Source organism: Miniopterus schreibersii (genome assembly GCF_964146895.1).
Source record: "Miniopterus schreibersii genome assembly, chromosome: 14".
Taxonomy (NCBI): domain Eukaryota; kingdom Metazoa; phylum Chordata; class Mammalia; order Chiroptera; family Miniopteridae; genus Miniopterus; species Miniopterus schreibersii.
The window spans coordinates 36,790,954-36,803,060 of NC_138114.1; the positions used below are offsets into that span (position 1 = coordinate 36,790,954).

The 12,107-nt window shown below is 49.5% G+C and overlaps 1 protein-coding gene across 1 annotated transcript in view; it reads right to left on the reverse strand.

Moving 5' to 3' along the window:
• TLL2 (tolloid like 2) overlaps positions 1-12,107 on the reverse strand; it is a gene marked incomplete at its 5' end in the record, with an annotated part of 101,383 nt that overhangs the window by 33,894 nt on the left and 55,382 nt on the right. Inside the window, 2 exons of the mRNA XM_081158689.1 lie at positions 2,576-2,691; positions 4,906-5,030. Coding sequence (XP_081014815.1) covers positions 2,576-2,691; positions 4,906-5,030 — 241 coding nt within the window. The remainder of the gene's footprint in view (positions 1-2,575; positions 2,692-4,905; positions 5,031-12,107) is intronic.

The following is a 12,107-nucleotide window of genomic DNA, read 5'->3' on the forward strand; positions in this document are numbered from 1 at the left end:
TCACTGAGATCTCCTGGGGAATGAAGAGTCGGTACCAGAAAGTAACAGGCCAGCTCCTGTGTTGTAGTGTGTGTGTGTGTGTGTGTGTGTGTGTGTGTGTGTGTGTGACATGTTGCTCTTCTTTCAAACTAGACCAGTGATTCTCAACCCTACTTGCACATTAGAATGACCTCAGAAGTTTAAGGAAAATACTCGTGCCAAGCAAATTCTTCTCCTTCAATTAAATCAGACTCCCCAGGGGTGAGGGGAGACCCTAACTAAATTCAAAGTCCCCTGAAGACAGAAATTGCGTCTTCAGCTCCCTTCGTATCCCCCTCCAGTGCTCTCACATTCAGGTGGACTGGCCCGGAATGCTCGCTAGCTGGTTGCAATTCAGTTCTTTAGCCTTTGTTTTTTAAAATTTCAGGAAGGAAATGTTATTACAAATTCCTTGGTAACACATTCATGATCCGAATGAATGGGATAATTATTCAGGCTAATTCCTTTAAGTATGTTAGTGAGCCATAAAGAACATCAGGGAAGAGGTGATGAACAGGAGGCCATAACGCGAATCAATCAGGTTTGCTAATTACTGGCAGCTCTGGGGAAGGCTGGGTGAAGCAGAAATTGAAATAATTGGTGCAGGAATCTCAATGATATGTATTATCCCTGCCCCCAGTTAGCAATAATAATTAAGGCTGGATGAAATCTCACATAGTTCAAACATATCACAGAGGCTCTGCTACACAGGGCAATTCAACAATTTGGAGATTACTAGGCCCCTTCCTCTCTCTCCTCCACTTTCCTGCCTCCCTCCCACTGCCCCCTCCTGCAGGCACAGGGATGGCACAACCACCCAAGTCAAGTCGGACAGGTCTAGAGTCTCTCAGGCTCAAGATGACAATCACACTGTCAAATGCTTAGAGCCAGAGGAAGGGTGTGTGCATATGGGTGTTGTGTGTGTGTGTGTGTGTGTGTGTGTGTGTGAATGCATGTTCAAATGTCTTTTAGCCTGTCCCTCCCTTTTGTGGAATAGTATAGGATGATGGTAAAGCACCCAGATTCTCAGAGTCAAACTACCTGGGCTCAGATCCCAACTCTGAAACAAACTGAGTAGCCTTGGGCAAGTCCATTTCCTTACCTGCAAAATGAGTGTGTTAACAGCACCTATCACACGAAGCTGTTGTGGGGATTAAATAAGAGGATCTACATAATACGCTAAGAACAGTACCCAGTCCACAGAAAATGCTCCCAATTGTTCCTAGACATTATTTCTCTCTAGTTATCACACTACGTTTAAATTGACATTTAAAGGAACATTTTTTTAAAGTTATGAATTAGGAATTCCTGTAGGTTGGCTATAGGCACCTGAAAAATCCCAACACCTCCCACTGCACCCCCTGCTGCAGGTTTTTCACTCAGCTGCTCATCCATCCACATGTTCATTCAATAAATACTTATTGTGTGACTCTGTGCCATGGACTGTGTTGGGTGCTGGGGCCCTGGAGGTGAACAGTCTCTGTCCTCAATGAGTCTAGAAGGTGCCCAGGCAAATAAACCAGCCTCATGATTTGAGAGACAAGCTACAATAGGTATGACTGGAGGGAACTAGACCCAAGGGGCAGAGCAAACATTTCAAAGACAGCTGCATCTGCTTTGAGACAACCTGCCATCCCCTGGATTTGCAGAGAGGTGCCGTGAAGAAAACACAAGTTTCAAACGGTGGAAGCCCAGTTCTCAGTTCTATATCTTACTGTGAATCTGGGTCATTTATAAAATGTCTGAGCCTCAGATTCTACGTCCACACAATGGGTCTAAGGAAATGCATGTGCAGCAGCGACGAGAACATATCCCCCTGGACAAGGGCAAAAGAGGCCCCTGCCCTGGGCTTAGCTCGCGAGAGTCGTGGGATCTTCAGGGCCAAAGGCAAATGCTCACCCAGAGCTGGCCCAGCTTCTAGACCTCACACCGGAGCCCAGAACCCTGGAACCCCCTGTCCAAAGGCCCCTGAGTCCACTTCCAGGACCTGCAAGGACCTCTGCCCCGGACCCATCCTCCCGGGTAGACAGCACACCTGGCCAGTCCGCCTCCACTGGAGGGGCGGCCAAGCAATGGCCCTTGGAAGGCAGGAGTGAAGGGTACTCAGGGGTGCGGGCTGAGGTGTCACCACGGACGCTCCTGAGGCGGGACTGGGGCTGGGAGAAGGAGAGGCCAGCTGTGGGTTGGTGGCTAGCTCTCCCCATATTGTCACCTGCCAATGCAGCACTCTGAGGTGTCCAGAAACTCTACATTGGATCCTCGCCTTCCAGGGCATTCTGACGGTGTGTTTATCAAGGTAAAAGGATAGAACCTACTTTGTTTTACAAACTGTGAGCCTGATTTATAACTCATGTGGACATTTAGCGTATAGGCTTCCATCTGCGTGAGGGAGGCTGGCTGAAAAGCCCAGAAGGAAATAACATTAAGCAAGCTAGCACCGCGCCTGGCGCACAGTGGGTGCCCCCAACATAACAGCTGTTGTTACTCCTATTAATTATAACTCCTCACACATCACCCCACTCAAAGAATGTTACGAAGAATGTGGTCCCACACCTACCTTTTCCCCTGGAGTGACCGATATCCTCCAGACACAGTGGGAATAGGAAGGGTAGCCATTTGGAAAACCAGGTGCAGAGAAGTTCCCCGTTGTGTCCTGCAGAGTCTCCCCACACGCTGCACAAGTAAAAGGACAACCGTGCGTGATTCAGGCACACGCACACACGCCCTGCCCCAGAGCGCCCTCTACAGGGCTGCTGAGCAAACGCACCCCTTTACAAGCCACAGCCTAGACTGACATCTTCCTGGCTAATAAAAGTGAAAATAGGGCTGGGCACCAAAAATGAACACCCCAGGGGTTCTGAGGCTCTCGGGATAGAGCATGGCCTAGAGCTAGGTTTAATCCCAGCTCTCCAGCCAGCTGTGTGGTGGTGGCCTTAGTTTTCTTATCTGTTAAATGGGTGGTTAATGATGGTTAATGAAATCATCTGCATTAAGTGAAATGGATCAGCTCCGTGCTCCACACGCAGAGCCTTACAATTACCAAAAACATATCTGTGGCAGAGAGGATATGAAAACCCACGTAGGTAACGCAAAAATGAAAAATGCTTTGAGACTCCTATCAGCTGTTAGTTTGAATCTCGCCTCTTCTTTTTCTGCTACCCACCTCTGAATGAGCTACCAAATAGTCAAGAAAACAGAGAAAAGTGACCAGAGGCACGGGAAGCGGGAACACTCTACAAGAGACTATCCCGGCCTTGAATGTTTGAGGGTTGCTGGGCCATAAGTCTAAAACCTAGTCCTTATGTTATGTATGTGAGAAAGAATTCCCTAATTTGTCGTCATACCTGGATGAAGAAGCTTGGAGGCTGCACGTTTCATATTCCCTTAAGTCCCAGGGACTCAGACCCAAAGACAAAGACACTGGGTTGCTCTTATAGGGCCATCCCCAAAATGTGGGAAAGAAGCATCCTTATGTACATTTTCCTGAGTGCAATTCAGACTCTGCAAGGTAAGTACTCTCGCTTTCAGCTACTATTTGAAACTCCTGGGAGCTGCAGTCTTTGGAGCTGCAGGAAGGGATAGCTGGAGAGCAGCCCATCCTCGGCCTCAGGAAATCCTGGATATCAGGGCTTCAATATCATGTTACCGAACAACTGCCAGGCATCAGGAGGATTAGGCCTGGCAGTCACCACCCCCGAGGGTTCCATGGAAATTATTTCAGAATAATCATCAACATTCTGCAGGAACAGATACGTTACTGTATGGCTCCATGGTATTTACCAGCTGCCTCGAATCCTTTTGGGAAGTAAGAGGCAAATACATTATAACTAAATAAATACTATGGCATTTCCCAGGGAATGCTATAAGGTTTCTCTTTCAATTCAGCAAGGTTACATGATACATGTGTCCTGTGCTGCAGCCTTAATGCGCCCCCAGATGACTAATAGCTGGATGAACGTATTTCCTAGAGGTTCGTGATGGAGCACAGCCTCACGCGGCCCTTCGCAGGCCCTGTGATGGTGATGTGATGGCCAGATATTCTAGGATGGCCCCTGTTTCAAATATTCTGTCCCATGGTCAAATCAACCCATGTGTCTGGTCTGGGGCTTGAAAAAGGTTACTGGACCTGTTGATAATGGGGTTTCCTTATTCCACCCCAAAAGCTAAAATGCATTCTGTCCCATCAGTGGTAAAACGGCTGTGGTAACCAATGCTTTGCATTAAAGTTCAGCAGCTTAAAGGGGTCAACGTGAGCTCACCCCCAGGACAGCAGGGGGTGTGATGATGCTGAAGTCAAGGGGACAAAAGGCAAAAAAAGAGGGCAAATTCATGGGGAGCAGGTTTCTGAACTGGTAAAGAAGTGAGCATCTGCTCAGAGCTTGTGGCTTCTAGAAGAGCCACCATCGACAGCACCGAGACTGCCTCCACCTTCCCGTGTTTGGGGAGCTGACCCCACCCTCCCAAAAGCATTCTCTTTCATCCTTTGTCTTCCTGCAAAAGCCGTGCCTCTTGTTTTGCCAAAACACATCCCTCACTCCCATGGAAAGAAGAGGCGCTTTTGCCGTTACGGGGTGCACTGTGGTCCTACTGTGCCTCCTTCCTCTTCTGAACGTCAGGCTTTGCCGGGGTTCTGCATCTTCCCACAAGAGAAGCTGCGGGCTCCGAGGCCCCCTATTCACCTCACTGCCAGCAATCACTTCACCCTGTGGGCCTCCTGTACCATCTCACACCTCCTAACAGCAGCACGTTGGAAATCACAGCCGCCAGGGGCAGTCTCTGCAGGGTCCCCGAACTGTTTTCCCGGCCAAGGGGAATGTTTGCAAAGGGCAGTTGAGTCGTGCTCCAGGGGCACTCTGGGGGCCCTGGGACGCCCCGGGGTTCAGTTACCTGGGCATTTGTACAGCTTCCTGGCTTGAGCGATGTCTCCCTGACTGAGCCGCACACGCTGGCCAATGGTTGGCCTGACGCCATTGTCGTCTCGACGGGGGAGGATGGTGTCTAAGAAAACTCCTCTACAGGAGGAAAAGGGAGCCAGAGAAAGGAGAAAGAAAAGTCAGGCTGTCAGGCCGTTCCCCCCTGGGATTTACAGTGTTCATTTCCTTGCCCATAACCCCATCGGCATTCCTCCCCACGCCGGCCTGCTCTCACGCTGGCATTTGAGCATTCCATTTCATCAGCTGCCTGCCCCCTTTCCAATGGGAAAATGACTCTGCCAAGTTTAAAAATATGCCCTAGCCCAGTGGCCTAAGGGCTTTCTTATTGATGTATATTCAGCATTTCCACGAAGCCCATGACAGGTTCAGGGCCCAGGACCACCACGCTGCAAAACCGCAGGGAGCACCATTCAGAGAGACTACAATGTGAGTGGCGCCCCCTGGAGTTGTGCGATGGGTAGTACTGAGCATAGGTGAGTCTTGAAGAGGCTGCGGAGAGCACGTGGGAACCAGTACAGTGTGAGACTGTCAGTGGCTGGTCAGGAAGTGCTAGATGAGTTGATGAATAATGGGGACTGGAGTTTGGGGGACTCGCTGGCAAGAGGGGTAATCAGATGGAAAGTGAGATGAACGCACAGAACTAGGGATAGTCAAGAGAGTCTTGGCTTAGAGATCTCTATGTGAGGCCTGGCTCTGCCACCTGAGTGAGCTGGGACGAGTCCCTTCAACTCTCTGAGCCTCAGTTTACTTCTCTGAACAATAAGAGATTGGCCTAGATGGTCATGGCAGTCCTTTTTAACTTTAATGTCTTCTACTCCCACGAAAATAAAGTCAAAATGACCAAAACAGACAAGTGGACACTAGGACGCCCAGCCGAGTACAGGCCCTATTCACACATCCATGCTTTGGGCCTGGTGTACCCCCTGCCTGAGCCCGCCCCTCTGCTTCTAGACCCCCGATTTGGGACCTCTCCTGGAGGGGGGCTTCCCGTGACCAGGCTGCTTCTCCAGCCACCACCCTGTTTATTTCCTTCCCTTCTTAACCAAGTTTCTGGAAACAATTGTCCCCATTCTGTCTGCCTGCTCACTTTAATCCAATTCAGATCTGACCACACAGCAAAAGTCATCAGTTACTGACCAACTGACAACTAGGACGGACACTGTTAGTCCTTTCGGGCCCTCTCTACAGCACTGACGCCTCTGCCGTCCCTCCTTCCTCAGACTCTCTTCTTCCTAGTTCCCAGGGCACTGCTCTCTCTGAGCAGTAAGTTAGGATCCTCTTCTGCTTCCCCTGGGAGTGCCATCTCTCAGACATCTTCCCTCTCTCTCTTGCTCCACCTGCTCCCCTGGGCTTTAACTACCTCCTATAGGCTAATTCTCCGACTCCAGGCCCAGAGCCATGTGCTAAGCAGGTGCCTGATGACCCTTCCACTAGGCTATCCTATGGGCCTCTTACATCCAACACATTCAAAACCAAATGTATTCCATTCTTCTGCTCCTTCCAGGAAACTTGCCTCCTGAGACTGAATCTGAAGGTGCCCTCAGCTCCACCCACTCTCGCACACTCCCTTGTCAAAGTCAGGAGCCAGGTCCTGTCCTGGCACCTTCTACGCATGCCTTGGATCCATGCCTTCCTTCTCGTTCCAGACCACCGCCTTGGCTCAGGCAATCAGCATGCCCTTCCTGAACCCCTCCCAGGGGCTTCTTCACTGGCCTCCTTCCGTGTAGGCTCAGCCATCTCTGCTCTAACCCCTACATGGCTGCAATATGATCATCCTGAAGTGTAAGGGCAGGAGGAGTGTGCCCCCTCCTCTTAGAACCCTTCACTGACTTACGATCACTGCCTGGATCTCCAGGCCCCCGGCTCGCTGCTTCTGCCTTCCTCCTCGGCCACACTCCTGCCCCCACCTCATTGTCTTAAGTGACACTGAACTCCTGCTAACCCCAGACATGCCCTTCCACATGCTGTCTTCAGCTGAAGCTGTCCATCCCCCATCTTTTGTTCACTCATAAACTCCTATTCATTCTCCAAAACCCCATCAGATGGCTCTTCCTGTAAAGCCTTCCGAGCCCCTTCCATCCCTCCTCCCATCCTGAATTAATCATCCCCTCCTCTGGGCCTTCTTTGTCTAGTCTCTTCTCATCATACTATATTGTCTTTTTTTGAGGGGTGACAGTAATTGTTTTCTCTGCTAAATAGTAAGTTCCCCCAGCAGAGAGACTGGGTCCTTCATCTCTATGTTCAGGGACTGGAACACAGCAGGCCTCAAGAAATGCTTCTTGAACTAAATCACTCATCCAAGACAGGACAGTCTTCAAAAGATTTTGCAAAGTAGTTACTTACACCCAAAAGGAAATGCGAAAATTCTCGTTACCTAGTTATTAGCTGCACTCTCTCTTTCAAACATCGCCTTTTCCCTAAATTCTACACTACATTAGAAAATACATATTATCCCTACTGCTTCCTTTTTGTTTTTGCACATACCTTTTTTCTTAGACTTCAAGCTCACTTTCTTTCCAACTTTAGTTCGTAGGAGCCTAGATCACCGACTGATGTGTGTACTTTTCAGCATCCCCACCCCCTACATTTACCCGCCTGTCCTAATGTCTGACTCCCATTGCCTCATCTGGGCCCAGGGTCCTCCAGGGGAACTTCACTGAAGTCCTTGGTCTCCCTCACTGACCTCACCAAGTTTTAAATCACAAGTGACAACTCTACATGAAATTCTAAATTCAATCACCTATTGATAAAAAAAAAAGAGGTACATCTGCCCTAACATAAAATGTGTTCATTTGCACTTATTTTCTCAGCTCCTCTGAAGAAAGAAATTTTGCTGCACAAAATGCAAGCAAAGCTCACCACAACGTCTCAGCAGCCAGCGCTGGCTGACCCTGCCGATGACCACACCCCAGCGTCCTGCTGTGTGGAGAACGTGTTCTCACACTCACTGAGCATTCACGAGACCTTCTTACGTGCCAGGCCCTGGCTGGACACTTTACATGCACCATCGCATTTCATCCTCGGAATACTCGAGGAGCAAGGGCCATTGTTATGAGGTTTCCTCGCTCCGGGTGGGAAAAGCAAGCCTACAGAGCTTCATGACCCTCCCAGAGCGCAGAGCTAGTAATGGGGAGCCAGCCCTGGGGCCCAGGCCAGCCTGAAGCCTGCCTCCTGGCATCTTCCAAGCCAGTCTTTGCCACTGCCCAAGAGACGGCAGGCTTGGATGCACAGTAGATAAATGATAGAATCAGGAACGCTGGTGGCTTCAAGCAGCAGGAACCACATGGCCTCACACTCATACAGCTCTTTGGGGCTGGAACCTCCCCTCCCCCAGCACATCCTGAGCTGCCAGCAAGGCGGTGGGTTCTGGGAGATGTTTACTACAAGAGACGTCCCCTGTGTAAACCACAGCAGTGACGTCCCCCCTTTTATGTAGGACAACTCGTAGCACTGACATTCTGTTAAACTAAGAAAGGGTTTGGCAGATGCCTTAGGGAATAAAACTGTCAACTCACAGTTCTCCAAACAAAGACGACACTGTACCAGAGAACTCTCCCCTCATCTCCTGGACCCTCGCCCAACAAGTCCCCCAAAGACACCACTACCCACAGCCCGGGGTCCAACCAAGGGGAGGGGGAGGAGCTGCAATAAACTCCAGGGAATAAAGTTGGAAGGAGACAGCCCGGTCGTAAAGACACACGGAGATTGGGTTTCCCATCAGCAGGAATAGCATTTGCCTCCCAGATGAGTAAATGTTCTATGTGCCATTTTCTGCTCTTCTACAGAATCAAAGACGGTGTGCAGGTCAGCTCCAGGGGACGTGTGAGCAGAAGTAACGACACGGAGTTAAGGAGTGGGAAACTTTTGACAAAAAGTGGGCTAGGAAAGCCCGCCAGTAAGGATGCCATTGATAAAGGCCACACTGAACAAAGGCGTTGTCTGAAGATCCGTGCAGAAAATGGCAGACAAGGGAATGCAGGTATCTGCTTGCTGTGAAATAGATTTGCCAAAATCATTCTGAACGCTGGGGCAGAGGTGAGAAGGTAGCTGTGGGGGATTGTTAAAGTAATGAATGACGCCTCCTAATATCCACATCCCTTTGCAACACGCAGGTGCCACTCCCCACAGTAAGAGGTAGAATCTCTCTCTCCATCACTTGAATCTGGGCTGGCTCTGTGACTTGCTCTGGCCAATAAAATGTGATGCAAGTTCTAGAGCCTGGGTCTCAGAGTCTTGCAGCCTGCCAGCTTGTCCTTAAGGAACTCCAAGCTCCCATGGAGTAGAAAGCCAGTCTAGCCTTCCGGAGAATGAGAGGCCACACAGAGGAGAACCAAAGGGCGAACAATGACCAGACGTGGCGCTGGCCATCACCCAGTCCGATCGCTCTGTCAAATGACTATTGCTGCAGGAGTGACCAGGGAGGCCAGAGAAGCACAAGCCAGAGTGACCCACAATACCATAAAAATAAGTTGTTGTAAGCTGCTAAGTTGGGGGGTAGGTTGTTCTGCAGCAATAGATAACAGTGGGGTAGCAGACGGGAGGCCTTCCTCCCTCCAGTGCCATCAGGGACGCTGCTCTGCTCCTACCCAGTCGCCCAGCAACCCTGTGCTGCCTCCTCGCCAGTCTCCCTCTGAGAGATCCTGGGAACTTCTGAAGAGGAATCGTCGTTTCGTGGGTTTAGTCCATGGGCTTCCATTGGTCTATGCGATAAAATGCTTTCACGTAGACAACAGTGGTTAATAATGGTTATCTCCTGAAGGGCAAAGGGCTGGCATTATGAACTAGAGACCGCAGAAAAAAACAGAGATTTTAAAAAAGAAAGACAAGAAAGAAATGCTGGTGCCAGAAGACACTCTTTCTTGCCTCAGTCTCTGGCTTCAGAGCTTTGCATAGGAACTGCACACAGTAGACACTGAGAAGGAAGTGCAGCTCCTACAACCCATTAGTAGTAATTAATCCAAAATACCCTACATAGTAGATGCTTGTAGATTCTCCTTAGCGAAGCGACCACTGCCTTTGTGAGTATGCGGAAAGAACGGCAATGAGGATACTGGACATTTCTTCCCTCGCTTCGTCCCCAGCATTGCAGATCTCCCTGCCTCCTTGGACTCATTCATTCACTTAACAAATATTTATTGAGCACCTACTCTGTGCCACGCACCATGATGGGTGCTGGGAATTGGAAGAGAGTGAGATAGTCTCTGTCCTCAAAGATCTCAGTCTAGTGAGAGAGAGGGGAATACAACAGATAAATATTGATAAATAAATTTATAATAATAATTAATAGATAAATTATAAAGCAATACAAAGAGTTATTACAGTTACAGAAATAAGACCCAAGTACCAGCGTCCCACCTGGACCAACTTGAGACTGGTTCCCTCCTGAAATCAATGCTTTGTCTCCACTGAGCAGCCTGCAGCCCCTGGGGCTGATGTGTTGTGGTCCAACTAGGCCCTGCACCGTTTCTCAACCCTGTGAGTCATCCCAGGCCCAACACCCAAACATCCTCCACTCTGACCTCTGCAGGGGGTCTGTCGTCCTGCCTACCCCATTGGCTTCCTGAGACTCTCCCCACACCCAGAGTAGGTCCCTCAAAATCTGCTTCCCAACCTGGAGGAAGAAGCCTCAAGTTTCCATATGGCAACAAATGAGATCATACCTGTCAATCCTTCACCCAGCTGCACCAGATCAAGAAATTATAGCATAAAATGTTGGAGCTGGAAGGGGCTCCAAGAACTTGTAGTCCAACCCTTTCAGGAGGAAACTGAGGCCCAGGAAGGTGGAGATTTGACACAGCTGCCCCAAATTACTGCCTAGATCTCCCTCAATAGCAAGGTTCCTGGGAGAACCAGGACTAGAACCCAGGCTTCCGACACAGCTCAGCGGCCTTCACTACACCACACTGCCCGTTGTATCTCCTGATATAGAGCCCAGGCAAGAGTAAAGAGAACAGGGTAGCTCGCTCCTACACCAGTTGTTCAAAGATGCCTGGTTAGACCAGATTCCGACCGCTGGACTCTGGAGAGCTGCTGCCTGAGTGCAAGAGGGAGCTCATAACTAAATTAGCTTTGTGGCCAGAGGAACAGTGCTCCGGGGAAGTTGGGATGCCGAGGTTTGGAGGGTCTCTCCCACACATCTGTGATGTCATCAACAGGATGCTTTCAGTAGCCTTACCCAAGAGCCCAGGAGCCCTGGGGTGAACAACCTCCCTTTCACTCCCAAGAGCTGTGTGTCTCCTGAGCAAAGGATTTTCTTTGATCTTCATGGACTCGTGAAATGAGTGGTTTCACTCTTTGCTGTGACTGCTGGGAAGCACGGGGCAGGATTTGCTGCCAGGACTTTATGGCATATATTCTGAATATTAAATCAGCTCCAAACTTCCACCTAGCCATCTACCCTTATTTCTTCCCCTCCCCCATGCTCCAATTTCCTCACTTATGTTTCCATTTGTGTCCTATTTATCTATGGGAATCACCTCAAATCTTTTTTTAATGATTAAGTAAATAAACAGCAAACAAGCTAGTTTTCAGAGAAGACTGTGAAAAAACTACCAGGAGAGAAAAATATTTGCCCGGTGTCTCCTTTCACTCAAGGCTGAAAAGACCTACAAAACTGAGACTAGCAGGGGAGAACTTTTACACACAAAATACTACAAGAGCAGTATGGAAAACATTTAACACCTGGTCCAGCACAACACTAACATCACCACAGACCCTGCCAATGCCGGCGATCAGCAATGGGTCCGGCCATAAAGAACAGGTCTGGCCATACTTGGGGATCCAGCGACCATAGTGTGTGACCAGCAGGCAGGAGACCTGGATCTTTGTTCTCACTTCAACCCCAGCTACCTGTGTGCCCTCGAGCTGGCCGGAGCCTCACTTTCTTTGCCTCTGAAATGAATCCATGATTTAGCACCCTCCCAGCTCTGACACCATCTAGCTCCCAGTAAACCTAACCTCCTTGAGGAGAACTGGTAAACGTCACCATGCCTAGGTCAAGGATGTGCTTTAGAAGATCCCCCACCCACTGGAAGTCTGACCCAGAGCCTCTCAGTTATTACCACACCAGCCTCTCAATAATGTCCCCTTTCCAGTTTGCTGCGTGTGACACTAGGAGTGATGGAGCACCTGCTTCACAATGGGATTCAATCTTAT